Below are 13528 nucleotides of genomic sequence, written 5' to 3' on the forward strand. Positions count from 1 at the left end.
GATAGTGAAATTAATTGCTTGCTGAAAAAAGAGCTGACTTACGCAAGTCGTCACCATATGTCACACATGCATAACGCTGCATATTGTTATTAAAACTACAGAGTGGAATCTGGGTGTAATATGGAAGAAGTGCGCCCTGGGTACCTTCCATGCATGCAAGAGAACATGCAGATTAATGTGGAAATGTGGGAAAACAGATGCAACATGCAAGCAAAACATGACTCATCTGAGCTTTTTTTTTTTTTTTCTGAAGCCGGGAGCCCAGACCTCTCATTAGCCTCCGAGCCTCCTTTGACACCTGTTGAAAGAAGTCGTCACCTACCATAGACCAGGACCGTGGCCGAGGTGCTCTTGCGGCGAGCAACGATGTTTTTAGCCACACATGTGTAGTTGCCTGTGTCGGCCAGCCGGGCTTTTTTGATGACTAGATTGTGGTCAGTTGTGATGAAAAAATTGGGGTCGCCCTCTGGGTTGACAACATCCTCGTTTCTCTGCCACTCCACCTGAAAATATGTTTCAGTGGTCAATTCACCTGATTAGAGACTGCCCCCCACAGACATGCTGTAGATTAGACAGGAAAAAAGCAGAGAGGTATATCTGGTTTTGGTGCAATCAAACAGACAAGAAGAACAAATGTAGATTGGTATGACTGAAAGGGAATTAATCTAATCTATATGCCCTACTGATTTGACCATTTATTCCCCTTGTGTGGGGAGTGCAGCTTTTATTGTGTAGCTGCTGGAGATCTCTGTAGCGATGTGCGGTCTTTGAGTGAAACCGATCACGATTTGTGTAGTTTGTGTGCCCTCTTGCAGAAGTCAAAACTGATGTTATTCCTTTTTTGGTGTACTCTCAGATTGGCTCGCTTGTTTTCTTGCTCTCACTTGACCTTGCGCCGTCTCCCGAGTAGCTGTGGTACGGCAGCATTGTTGTCGGTATTACTGCCAGTTTCGATGCCGCAAATAATTGGGCTTTCTTCCTCCTGTATGCTATCCCTGTTTTCTCCCTGTGGTGACTTCTGCTCTGATGTTCTTTTCTGTTGAACTGCAGTTGGCACCTTCCCTTCCTATTTCTCTGCAAACCGTCCCCTACACTGTTGAGCTGCGATTGGCTAGCTGCTGCTCCTGGTCTCTGGGCTGTCTGAGTGGCTGGCCTAACCTCCTCTTGTGTTGTTATTAGAGCAGTTAGTGCCTATCTGGGACCGGGAGGTGCAGCAGACGAGGTGAAACAGCTGGCCCCAGTCTGGTCCTCTAAACACAGACATGCACTGCCGAGAGACATGAAGGGAGGGCGAGAGAGAGTTGTGCAGAACAAGAGTGTATGAGAGACACAGTACATGGAGAGATGGCAGAGAGATAGAGAATGAGATGGGGAGCGAGTGAGGCAAATAGACCCATTAATTATGGATAGGCCTTTAGAGATGCCAAACGGGGAGTGAAGCCTCCAAGCCTATCCTGAGTGATGTGACGAGACGATGTGATATACGGATTCTCAGAGATGTAAGAGAGATAATAAATCAATAATGGGGAATAATTAGAGGTGTAATTTATCCGTCTGTTCCTTGGTGGAGCGGGGAGATACGCCGGGGAGCTAATCCTGAGCTACTTTTTGCTCTTTGTCCTCCTGGTGAGGAAAGGGTAAATGGATGCGCGATGTGGACCTATAAATATCTTCTGTATCCGTATCTCACCTCGGCTTGTGGCACTCCCTCTGGGGGATGGCAGCGCAGTAACACCTCCTCGTCCAATGCCACCTCTTTACCCTGCGGCTCCTCCTCAAAGTTCTTTCTCAGGTCTGAGGGAAAAGAAACAGATAAAGAGGAGCACAACAAATTAGAATACTTGTAAAAGCTTTGGAGGTTTCAGTGAAACACTTCAAAACCACAAAAAACTTGGTGATGTTTTCTAAAATTTCCACTCTTGAAATGTCCACCCGTGGCTTCTCTGAGCATGCTGCACTCCAGTTGGCCTCTAAGCCACACGGGGATCGGTGGCACCAACCATGTTGCTTATTACAGGCTGCCTGGCTGGTTCAGAGATGCTTGTCTGCTGCCAGAGGGGCTCGGCATCAAGCAAAAGCAATTGCATTACCCCTCACTCCTCCCCTCCCACCCACTCTCCGCTCTCCAGCATCCGCCAGCCTCCAGCTTCCATCTGTATGAGGGCTTGGAGCAGCCACACGAAAACAAAGCCCCGAGGCGCCTGGACAAGAGCTCCAGCAAGCCTGGTTGACTGCATGGGGCTTCACATTACGTCTCATTGAGTACTCTTACTGTTGCACCAAGTCCTGCTATATATTTGTCCATAAACCCAGGCTGTGAATTACACAGGTAAAGGCCTATTTGAGCGAGACAGGTTCCTGATAGCTGGCGGGCTGGTGCAAATTTGATGTGTTCACCCCGGGCTTTGACTCAGAGTGTGGCAATGTCTTATTGTTTTGCAAGGGGTCAGGGTTCGGCTGTGAGCCGCCAGTGAATTCCTTTAAACAGATGTTAAGCCTGTCCTGACCAATCATACTGAGAGGAACGTTACGACAGGCAGAAAGTTTCACGACATTCAATTTAATTAAAGTCGATACAATGGGACTGGAGGTGACTTAAGATATAACAGTCCTGTAAGGCTTAAATGTATGTGAGTGTGTCTGTGTGTGCACGTGAACATCATGTGAACCGGTGCATGCACACACACATTCTTACTGAAGCACGTGTGCGCCCTTCTCTCACATCTAACTGACTTTGTTGAGCTCTCAAACAAGTCCGGATAATGACTGTGTGTTTTCAAAACGTCTGGTGGGTTGGAGACAGCGCTGCGTTCAGCTCTGTCTGGAATAATGCATATTTATGTGGGAATTAATAGGCAGAATGCTTTAAAATACTCAAATGTAAAATGGCTTCTTCTAATAAAGCTTTTGAGGCTGCGACGAGGGATGTGTCTGTGTTCCCTAGACAGATTTATGATTGCTGCGCAGCAATAAATTTCAAATCTGTTTTTATTCCAGTTACTTTCATAGGGATGATTGCTGATATACTGTATCCAGTGAAAAGCATTCTCACGAATACTCAAATTTAGTGTTCCATTTCTTTTTTTAAGGCTGCCTTCAAGCAGACGCATTCCTCCGTTTCTCCCTACCAGGGTCAAATATTTTCCTCTATGAGTGAATTGCAGGACGGTAATTCAACTAAGTTGTAATCACTGCAAAACACTGAAGCATCAGATCATAACGAGCTCTGGGCTAATTGCTAAATGAAAGTAAAAGCCTCCTCAACAACAACTCTGTGATATGTATGATGATATGAACACCTTGTTGGAAAGAGTTTGTTTTACACTCACAAGCAATCCTGATATACGCTTTTTGGCTCTTCTGGGTTCCCGTAGTGCTCCAGGCCACACACTGACACCAGTACTCGTCGAGACCAAAGATCTTCTCCACCTGCTGTCTGGTGATTTCAATCGTCACCTGCATGATTGGCAGCGCTGCAAAGAAAAAAAAAAACAGAAAAAACAAACAAAAACAAAACATCATAATCGTGAGTGAGCGCACGTTCAATCCCCATCAGCTCGTTTGACGGTAGGCGAAGACTGAAATGACCGTAAATATTTCTCCACAGAAGGAAAACAAATGAGCTCAACTGAATCCTTAAGTGCATTTTGTACCTTGAACTAAACCGGCAAAGTAATTTTAAAAAAAGCTGGGCAGAATAAACAAGCAGAGAAGCATAATCATATATAAACAGAGTGCTTGTTAACTGAGGAAAATGAGAAGAGAGCCTCACAGCTATCCTTGGTGTAATTTGGAGGGCGTTAAAACGGCAACAGTTGGGGAGGAAAAAGGAAGCGCTAAACAAACACACTACAAACAAATACACTCAGCACAACCCGTTTCTCTATTATTAAACCCAGAAGGGAGGGAAGAATTTGCAATCTATGGAGCAATTCCACAACAGTGTTTATATATGTGATGCTGCTGTAATACATGAGAAATCAGTGTTCTTCCTTTTCAAGAAGAAAGTGAAGACATCCCGTCTCTAACAAAAGCAATAATCGACAGCAGAAAATATCATTCTTCTAAACCTTCCAAACAATATTGTATTGCTGGAGACCTGCCTTTTTTTGATATCTCGGACTCCTTCATTTCATTTTCTTCGACCTTTTACTTGCCGACCTGTAATCCAGAGATGTTTTCTATATATTGAGCTACAACCTTGATCCCCACCCATGTGTCCTACTTTCTCTCCTCTCTGATGAAGAGATTGCCATGTTTTCATGTCCTCGGCTTCTAACCCTCTCCATCTCATCTTGTCTTTCCGGGGCCTTCAGGAGACAGAGAGGTGTTGAACCTTTCATATGAACACAGAACATTTGACAGTCACAGAGGACACATCCCAGAGACTGACGGAGTAGCGCATAAGGCGCTGTATATTTATGTCTCGACGGAGAGGCGCTCTTCATCTGCCATTTACATAAAAGCACTTTGTGACTCTCTCACACTCCCCTCACACACTTGATCTGTCTGCAATGATCATTTCCAGCCCCAGACAGCAGCTTGACTAAGTGGCACCTATCAGGTCATCACACCTGTACAACAATTATGTAAAGCACTTGCGCTGATACAGAGTATTCATTAAGACAAAAATTGAGAATTCTCCTAAACAATTTGAGGCAAACTGTGCATGGATGTTTACAGACTTGTGTGAATGCGCGGCGGCCCGGCAGTGACACAGGCTGTTGGACAGGAAAGCAGAGTGGCTCCATAGCCAGTGGCCACATGGTGAGAACTAGCTGTGAGGGTCACTGGCAGATCCAGCCCCCGTGTATTAGCGTCTAAATACGGTAGATTTTGCTACGTGTGTTCATAGTAAATGTGAGTACATGTGCAGCGAATCCATCCCTGAGGCACCACTCTGAGCGTCAACATAACCCTGGTGCTGCATGCAGGATTTTACCAACAACCCGTGTTGAGGCTTTACTTACAGCTAATTAAAAAGAAGAAAAGGTGATATTTTTATGTTCACGTTGCCTTCAATAACACTGCCAAAAAAAATGACAAAAAGTTGGATTCATTCTGATATGAATTTTGGATTAAGGATTTCACTCCTCCATTTACCAACTTTTCTTCTGAGTTTCAGCGTGTGTGTGTGTGTGTGTGTGTGTGTGTGTGTGTGTGTGTGTGTGTGTGTGTGTGTCTATGAGCAGTGCAAGGCACAGGCTGAGAGAGCACCTAAAAGCTAAAACAAATGGCTAAAGGGCACTACAGAGGATGAACAAATGGAGCAGAAGAAACCCTCTTCCATCCATCAAATCAGCAGCATGGCTGTATGTGGCTTTCCCTTTAAACAAAATAAAATAAAACAAAATGGGTATCTTAAAAAACAGAAAACAACATTCAAACTCTCTACATATGCAAAACAAGGACAATGCATGTTCTTGTCATTACATTCTGTATATTCAAAACTAAAAGTCAGACACAGCAGTGACAGGAAATAATGAAATAAAGACTTGGTTACACCTGCCCTTTTATTTACAGGACATGCAGCAATGAGCCGTTTATATCTCGTACCACAGGGAGGGATTTGATATTTTTTTAAAATTTTTTTTAATCTTATTGTGGTTTTTATCGTTTCATATGTACACACTGGTTATTTTGTGTAATTCATCTGCAATCTTACTTAAAGGTTAAATGTATGAGATTTTTTTTAAAAAATCAAACCCTAACCCTAACCATGTAACTTTTCTACCTTTTTTATTTATTTTCTACCTTATTCATTTTGATGCCACAGCATTCCATCCCTCCACCCCCTCCATCACTTGTGTCACTTGGACAATTTCTACATAATATTGCTTTAATACAGCAGCAAACTGCTATACTTGCTAAGGTCATAGAGGAGTAGTAGGCAGAAAGTGATGTCGCCATCCCTCTGTGTATGAGATTGTATATGAGTATGACAAATATCACTGTTCCATGGCATCACTTATTACATACTTATGGCATAATCAAGTATAATTAGTTAGAGTTATAATACCTCCCCAAAGGAATGACATCAGAAGGTTTTTTGGTCAGACAAATGCTTTATTTTGCTTTTACACAATATCGTTCCCTGACAGAAATTAATATTGATTAAAAAACTTGAAATATGTATATCATTAATCACGCTAATAGGGCAAGACTCCATACTGTAGCTAAACAAATTTACGTGGTCTAATATACTTACATTGTCATACCATAGGATACCTTAAACTGGCACACCACTGCCGACAATGGGCCTGGTAAGAGATTTTCTCAAATCATCGCTAAATGGTTTGAAACATACAGTAATCATATACAAAATCAATAACATTTTTTCTACGTGGGTGCGTGGTCAGATAGTAATCTAACAACATGAGAAATTACATTTGTATAATTACAATGACAAACACACACACAAAGACTACCTTTGCAGCTCTTACACTATAATAGTTTGTCCCGGTACCACTGCAGATAAAAGTCAGCCGTGCATAGCATTTTTTTCCATCCTGTTAAATCATTAATTCCCCGGCCGTTAACTTCCATGCAGCACTGTTGAAAAACAAAAAGCCCGGACCTCATGATATGGTGGACAATCTTTGGTTTAACTATTTCACTGGGTGTCGGTGGCTACAAGACGCATAAGGATGCAAGAAAATTATAGAATTATGTTATGCAGTAGCAGAATTTTCATCCATATTTGATCAAACCTGCCTGATTGTACTGTTTGATGTTTGAAGTTCGGTGAGCTCTGTTTTGAAGCAAAACACAAATGGCTGTCTTGTGAGCAAAACTCTCCAATTCACAACTAAACAGTATGCTACAATGTGATTCTGAAAACATTTCAGGCAATAGTATTTGATCAGCACTGCCTAATTTTACAGTTTGATCTGTATTTGTGAGCAGTGTGTTCAGGTACCACTTTCCTTTATTTCCAACTTTATTGACTGAAGGACAGCCGTGTTTCTTTTGGTGTGATATGCTCCACTGTGATATCTCCAGTGTAATAGCAGCAAATGTCATATATTACACCTTGGAAATAAAATAAAAAAAAAGAAGAAAAAAAAAAAGGCAGCGCTTGCTATATATGGATTCATGTATGCAACAATAGTGCAGTCTCAGTATGGAGGACACAGAGGGAAAATCAATGTGAAGTGTGCCCCTAAACCAGAAAGCTAAATGAAACTAAATTCTGAGAAACAGCCTTGAAAACATTTGATGGCCCTGATTCAGACTGAGCTCACAGCAGTTTACTCGCTGAAAATGATATGAAAAAAAAAATAGATTTGAATACATACATTTGAAATAAGCCGGGTCTGTGCCCTGTATGGCTCTACTTACAGTAGGAATTTGTTTGATTAATGCAAACCTTCCTTCTTCTTTGAGCTGGAGGGTGAGGGGAATAAAGATCAGTATGGAGATGCAAAGCATGAACAATGGCAACCTGAGGTGAGAAATCCAAAGAGGAGCAATTTGAAGCTCTGCTTGGCGGGGTAATTGCATTCTGTTTCCTTATCTCTTCCTGTCTCCATAATTACCTGCTTTCTGTGTCTGACACCTTCCAGTAACACCGCTGTGAGTCACTCTGTCCAATTTCACTCCAATTAATAAGTAGGACAAAATAATCTCATCACTTGGGAACAAATAGGATGGTCATTTTATAGTAGTTAATAATGATTGGACCGACCACTATTTACTATTGTTTTTCCAAACTCTATTCCTCCGGGACTGCAGTGAGTAAAACAAAACTTTATGAGCATCACTCAAAGATGACTGAGACAACAACCGCACTATTGATTCATGGAAAGCTGTGCCTTTCTGGAAACAGGCTCCTGACACACTTATGTCTCAATTATATCAGTATCGATTTATAATAGTGTGCTCAGCTGCCTCCAAGGTGCTGGGAATTAAAGAGAGAAAGAAGAAATTTACACTTCCTTCCCTGCAAGTTACTGAGCCTGCACTTAACATTACTGTTAAACGATAATTAAAACATGACACGATTCCCCCAGCCTTTGGTTTGATCTGCAGCCCATTTTTAAATGAGCTCATATCCCAAACCTCAGTGAAATTACTGTGAATTTTAAGGGGTGATTATGTGATTGACACTGAATGAATCCTGAGCTTACAGCTGGAACGCTGGTGAGTTTATTTTTATTGGAGTGCAATGAGGCAACGTACTCGGCTGTACTTACCCATAATATTTGTAAAATACACACATTACAAGCTTTGTAAGATTACACCAGAATGAAGAAGGACTGGAAAACAGACACCTAACACACACCTTTCCATTAAAATACAGTTGTACCAATGACATTGCTAAAGTCAGCTCCTGTCTTTTGGTCGTTAAACACCACTTGAAGCTCAAAATTCTTGTCTGATAAACATGCAGTAGATGTTTTTTGACATGTTGTATCCAGATAGCCATAAGTACATTTACTCAAGCGTTATACTTAAACACAATTTTAACATTTTTTGCTTTTATCTCTTACTCTTCAAGAATTACTGTAAGTTAAGACAAGGTAAGTTCCTGGGGGTAATTTCATATACTGCCAGTTTGCTATACAGTCGAAATGAGCTTTATCTTTATCAGAATTAACATTAAAGTGTGAACACATTAATGCAAGAATAATTTTAATTCAACAATATGATATGCATTATTCTGAAATGTGGCATTCTGCATTATTTACTTGTTTACTTGCTGCTTTTACTTCAATATAAATGCTGTCGCTGGAAAAATTGCCTTTGGCTGTAAATAAATATTTTTTAAATAGGTGTTACCTGACCAGAAGAAAAAGAGAACATTTCTGTGCTCTTCCTATTTGCACGAAAGGTAGAAAACCTACCATAACCACAAGGCACTGCACCACACCAGACCAATAAACACTGCACCACACCAGACCAATCAACACTGCACCACACCAGACCAATCAACACTGCACCGCAACGGACCAATAAACACTCGCTCTGATAGGTGATGTACTGCGAGTTGGGTGGTGCTAGTAACTAACGTTATCATACGTACAAGCTAGACAGTACACTAAAATGTGTTATTTAAAATATTTTAGGCAAGAGATAGACAATGAACAGGATCGTGGTTCTTATTTGATCAGTCCTGCCTTGTTTCACAGTTTGAGCAGCATTTTTTCAGCCTCTGTTTTCACAATGCAGAAGTTATATAGCAGCGAACGGTTCACAACCGTTCCCTATTGTAGCTAAAGGTACACATAAATATATTTCTGAAAGCATTTTGGATGTCAAAAAGCGAGTTTAGTAATTAAATCTTGATTTATAGTTTATCATCACTGTGAGTCGCCCCTCATCAACGATCTGCAGTTGATAGAACAGCCTTACAGCAGTGAACAGCCAAAGGATGTTTTTGCTGACAATAAAGTCGGGGGTTTTGGTTTGCAAAACAAGACTGAGTCTAACATTGTTCCACGGCATATACCACCAAAATTGTAGTGATTTCAAGCTGCTTCAATATTGGCAAAGTTCCCATTTAAGTACAAGATCTATGTATTTCCTCCAGCATTACTACAGGAGCACAGAATAGATATAAATTAAACAAAGGGTTGCAGAGTTTCAGTCGGTTTAGTCAGAGCAATGTTTGTCCTGGACATCACAATTCAGGACTTAAGTTCTTCAGTATTTCTGAGGCTAAAACGATCAGAATTCAGGGTTTTATTATCAATGCTATAATATTGCTATGGTAACAATAGTAATCCTACAATTAGTATACACAAACTATATAAATCTATGTTCACTCTGTCATTACAAAGTAGAGTTGTGTTAAAATCACAGTGATGATGAACCCAGTTCTTTAAAGTAACCCGGTTTGTCTTGTTTATCTGCCACTAGGGAAGCGACTCATGACTTTGGTTCAGTTAATCTCTTTGAGTGAAGATTAACCTGGCTCTTATCCACAGACGCAGGATTTGTGATTCATTTCTTCACGTGAACTGAGTTAACTCATTTCTAAAAGAATGACTCCTCCATGAATGTAATATCACTCAAACTTATGTCAAATTGTGTGTCAGGAGCACGTTTGTCATGGACCAGTTCAGAGCAATGGATAAAACATACTGCTCTAGTCTGTGATATGTCCCGCAGCTTTGGTTTCAGAGGTGTGTGTTGGTGCACTGACATCCTTGTAAAAAAGTTATGCAAACTTCTTCTTTTATGCACTGTGAACAAAGTTAGGCTATGTACCCTGCAGCATTATTAATGCACTTACTTAATCCTCTTTGTTCCCTGTGGACAAGGTCACAAAAAGCTGCCTGCATTGTTCCCCATCCTCGGCTACACGACTACCCCCCCGCCCCCAAAGTTAAGTTCATCTCGGCCAGCTCATCCGTCACAGTTCTGCGCAAAGCAAACACGCTGTTTTGCCCCCAGACTTCCTGAGTTTCAATAAATGAAATGGAAAGAAATGGGAAAAAAAAGGACTGGACGAGATGCAGAGTGGCTGAGTTCAAGAATTAAGTGACCTTACTGCGGTATGATGGAGCTGTAGGCAGTGAAGTACAACACAAACTATGACTATTTACTATACTCTGCTTTACTCTAATCTGTGACAAAGACAAGATTATTCACACATGCATCCCATTCAGACACTTCATAAAAAGGTACAACGTCAGACTGTGAGACAAGAGCATTTGTGTGCTTTTGTGTATGTGTGTGTGTGTGTGTGTGTGTGTATGTGTGTGTGTGTGTGTGTGTGTGTGTGTGTGGGATGAATTCCCCCTGAGCCAACAGGGGCTCAACACACACAGGGCAAACATCATTGGACTCAATCCCGGGTGAGTCGATATTGGGCTTGTCTGAGTGCGGGACTTTATTTTTCTCTCCCTCACTCTTGTTTTCGCAGGCTGTGACCTCAATTCCATAGGGGTCATTTGCTTATCAAAGGCAAGGACTGGAACTTGCAGGTCCTGAGTGTGTGTTCATTGAAACCAAGGAAATTCAATTAGGCGGCATCCCCGCTGTGTGTGAGGCTGGGATTCATCAGTGGATATAGAAGGATTAGAGTTGGGTGACTCTACATCAGGGGATTGCACCATTTCAAGGGAGAGGGTTCACAATGGTTGAGGGGAGACATCACAGATGAACGCTTTTAAGAACGCTCCGTCTGCACATCTTGGCAACCAGTCAAAACCGTCTTTTAAGTGTTTCATTTCCTCCTGCGGTTCTTCTTTATACCGGATGGCATCAGTGTCATCACCAGCACCATGAGTGTCCTTCTTTTCAAAGAACCCACAATACTCTCTTCCTCAGACCAATTACTTTACCTTTTCTACATGAAAGAAATCCTGACACCAAGCCAGGCCATCAAAACACAATTCTGGAGCTAAGCAACCTTCTGAAATAAGACAGGGAGGTGACAGCCTGTACAGTACTTCCATCTGTAAATAATAAATAAAAATAAAGTTAACCCCTGGTCACAGAGTCAAGGGCATAACTGCTTTATCATTAAGTCTCCAGACTTTCATTACCATGTAAAGCAGGGCAGTGATGGGTGGCCCACGCTCCCTGATGGGGAGAGCAGAGAATGGCAGGTGGCGTCATAAGCGTCTGTCTACAAACAAGGATAACGTGGCCTTCTGAGTGAAGCATGGCTCTATTAAACAGCAAGAGAGATGGGATCAGCAGTGGAAGGGGGGAGGCAAACAGAAGCCCGGAGTTCACGTGGAATTCAGTAGTCAGGCCTCCCATTCAGGGATGTTGGTGAGGTTGTGACTCGAGTCAGTGGGACAGCGTTCTGGGTCAAGGCTCTGCCTCCGGTTATGACCAGCTTTTCAAGAGCTTCTTTTGATTGAGCTGTCCATTTTCCACAATGAATGCACGCTGCAAGGCCCCGGCTGATGCTCTGGATGTCGTTACAGATTATTCATGGCTGACAAACAGGCGAGCAGGTAGCGCTCCAATCAATCCGGATAGGTTCAGTCCAATGCCACCCCAAGGAGACTCTGGTGGAGCCTCGACGGTGGAGTGAGAAGAGTAAATGGTGCAGGACAGAAGAAACACTAATGAAAGTCATAGACTAAGACGTTTTGAAATTCTGCTTTGGTTACTAGCTGGAAGTGCAAGTCTATTTTTTCCTTTTAATGGTCCCACCCAGAAAAAAAGGATTTTTGTCATTGCAGGCCTTGATCACATTGTACCATATGGTACAAACATTTAAATTCAGAATCTCTTTGTAGCCGAGAGGATTGTTCACCAAAAAAATCATGAACATATAACATAACTGCAATGCATTTTAAAAATATATAGATGAATAAATATAACACATTATACAAAAACTAGATCAGACTTGCTCGACTGTGTGTTGGAATCTTTTATTCCAGTAGGTTTCCGGATGTTAGTTAGTATTTTTGTACAAATTATTGTTGAGCTGCATTCTAATACAAAATAAAAACTGAAGATTTCCTATCAGTTATCTGATAAACGCCCACATATTTTATTCTCTTTGGTCATAATGTTCAGTATTATTATTTTATGAAACTAAGCAAGTCTTGGGGACATCTCCAAGACTTGTTGTTAAAGATGACAACACAGCAATTAACTGTCTTTCTCCAGAATTGCTGACCTTTATAAACACATAATATTTGACTGTAATTTCCTACATTTGTCCAAGACACTGAAATATTCATACACGTCAAGTCAACACACTTTTTTGAGGCTATGAAACTAAACTAAATCACACAAAAAAAGAGAAAAAAAAGGAGATAACAGATTATCCCAGTTATAAATAGGAGATTCAGAGATGTATCTCCTGATTTGGTAGCATTTTCTGCTGCTAACCTCCTGGAGGGAAGCCTCCTGAAAGGGTGTGGTTCTTAACGCTGCGATGCACCCGAGGCTCTCTTTGAGGCCGTACACACTGACTGCTCAAGATAACATAATCATCATGGTAAACAAGATATCACAACTAAAAATGTGCTCTACCGAACTACCGAACAGTTTGATCGGATTTTTAGTGAAATCGTATGAGTTCAGCAGCAATAATTAATAATGACAAACACTCTGCATACCTCAGAAGTGTGAGATCTTCACTCTGCAATAAATTTCACTGCCATATTTATCACTCACACAACACTGTGCTAAGTGCGCACAGGAATTCACAACAAATGCGCCGCACAGTGCACATAAATGATGCTCAAATAGTGTTTTTAGTTGCACAGGTGTCGTGTTCACACGTCTGGAACGTGATAATGAATTGATGCACAAAACTTCAGAATAGCTCTTCCGCGCGTTAGCGCACACAACACAAGCCAGACAATAAGATAAAGTTTCCATTTATTTATTTTTTTTACATTTACATCTGGTCGCCAGACACCATAGAAAAGCCACAACTGATTACATCAAATGGACATTAATTCAAAGCAATGGATTTTTCTATTTACACTGTTCCTCCATAATTAGTTTGCCTAACCTTTCCTTAATAGCAGACAGACACACACACACACAGGCGCAGTGCTGTGATTTACCACAGTGCCCTTACCAAAGTGCCCTCGTTGTAATTACT

The 13528-nt window shown here is 41.5% G+C and overlaps 1 protein-coding gene across 6 annotated transcripts in view; it reads right to left on the minus strand.

Moving 5' to 3' along the window:
• The window catches only part of unc5a (unc-5 netrin receptor A), a 187729-nt gene that overhangs the window by 41778 nt on the left and 132423 nt on the right, over window positions 1–13528 (minus strand). For all 6 annotated transcript variants that reach the window (XR_005070979.1, XM_037076276.1, XM_037076277.1 and 3 more), the window contains 3 exons: window positions 3330–3473; window positions 1691–1794; window positions 323–503 (listed from right to left, as the gene is read on the minus strand). Coding sequence is in view for 5 of the 6 variants with exons in the window: in XM_037076276.1 (XP_036932171.1) it covers window positions 323–503; window positions 1691–1794; window positions 3330–3473 (429 nt within the window). In the remaining variant the exon portion in view is untranslated. The remainder of the gene's footprint in view (window positions 1–322; window positions 504–1690; window positions 1795–3329; window positions 3474–13528) is intronic.

The sequence above is a fragment of the Acanthopagrus latus genome, chromosome 18 (genome assembly GCF_904848185.1).
Source record: "Acanthopagrus latus isolate v.2019 chromosome 18, fAcaLat1.1, whole genome shotgun sequence".
Lineage (NCBI taxonomy): Eukaryota > Metazoa > Chordata > Actinopteri > Spariformes > Sparidae > Acanthopagrus > Acanthopagrus latus.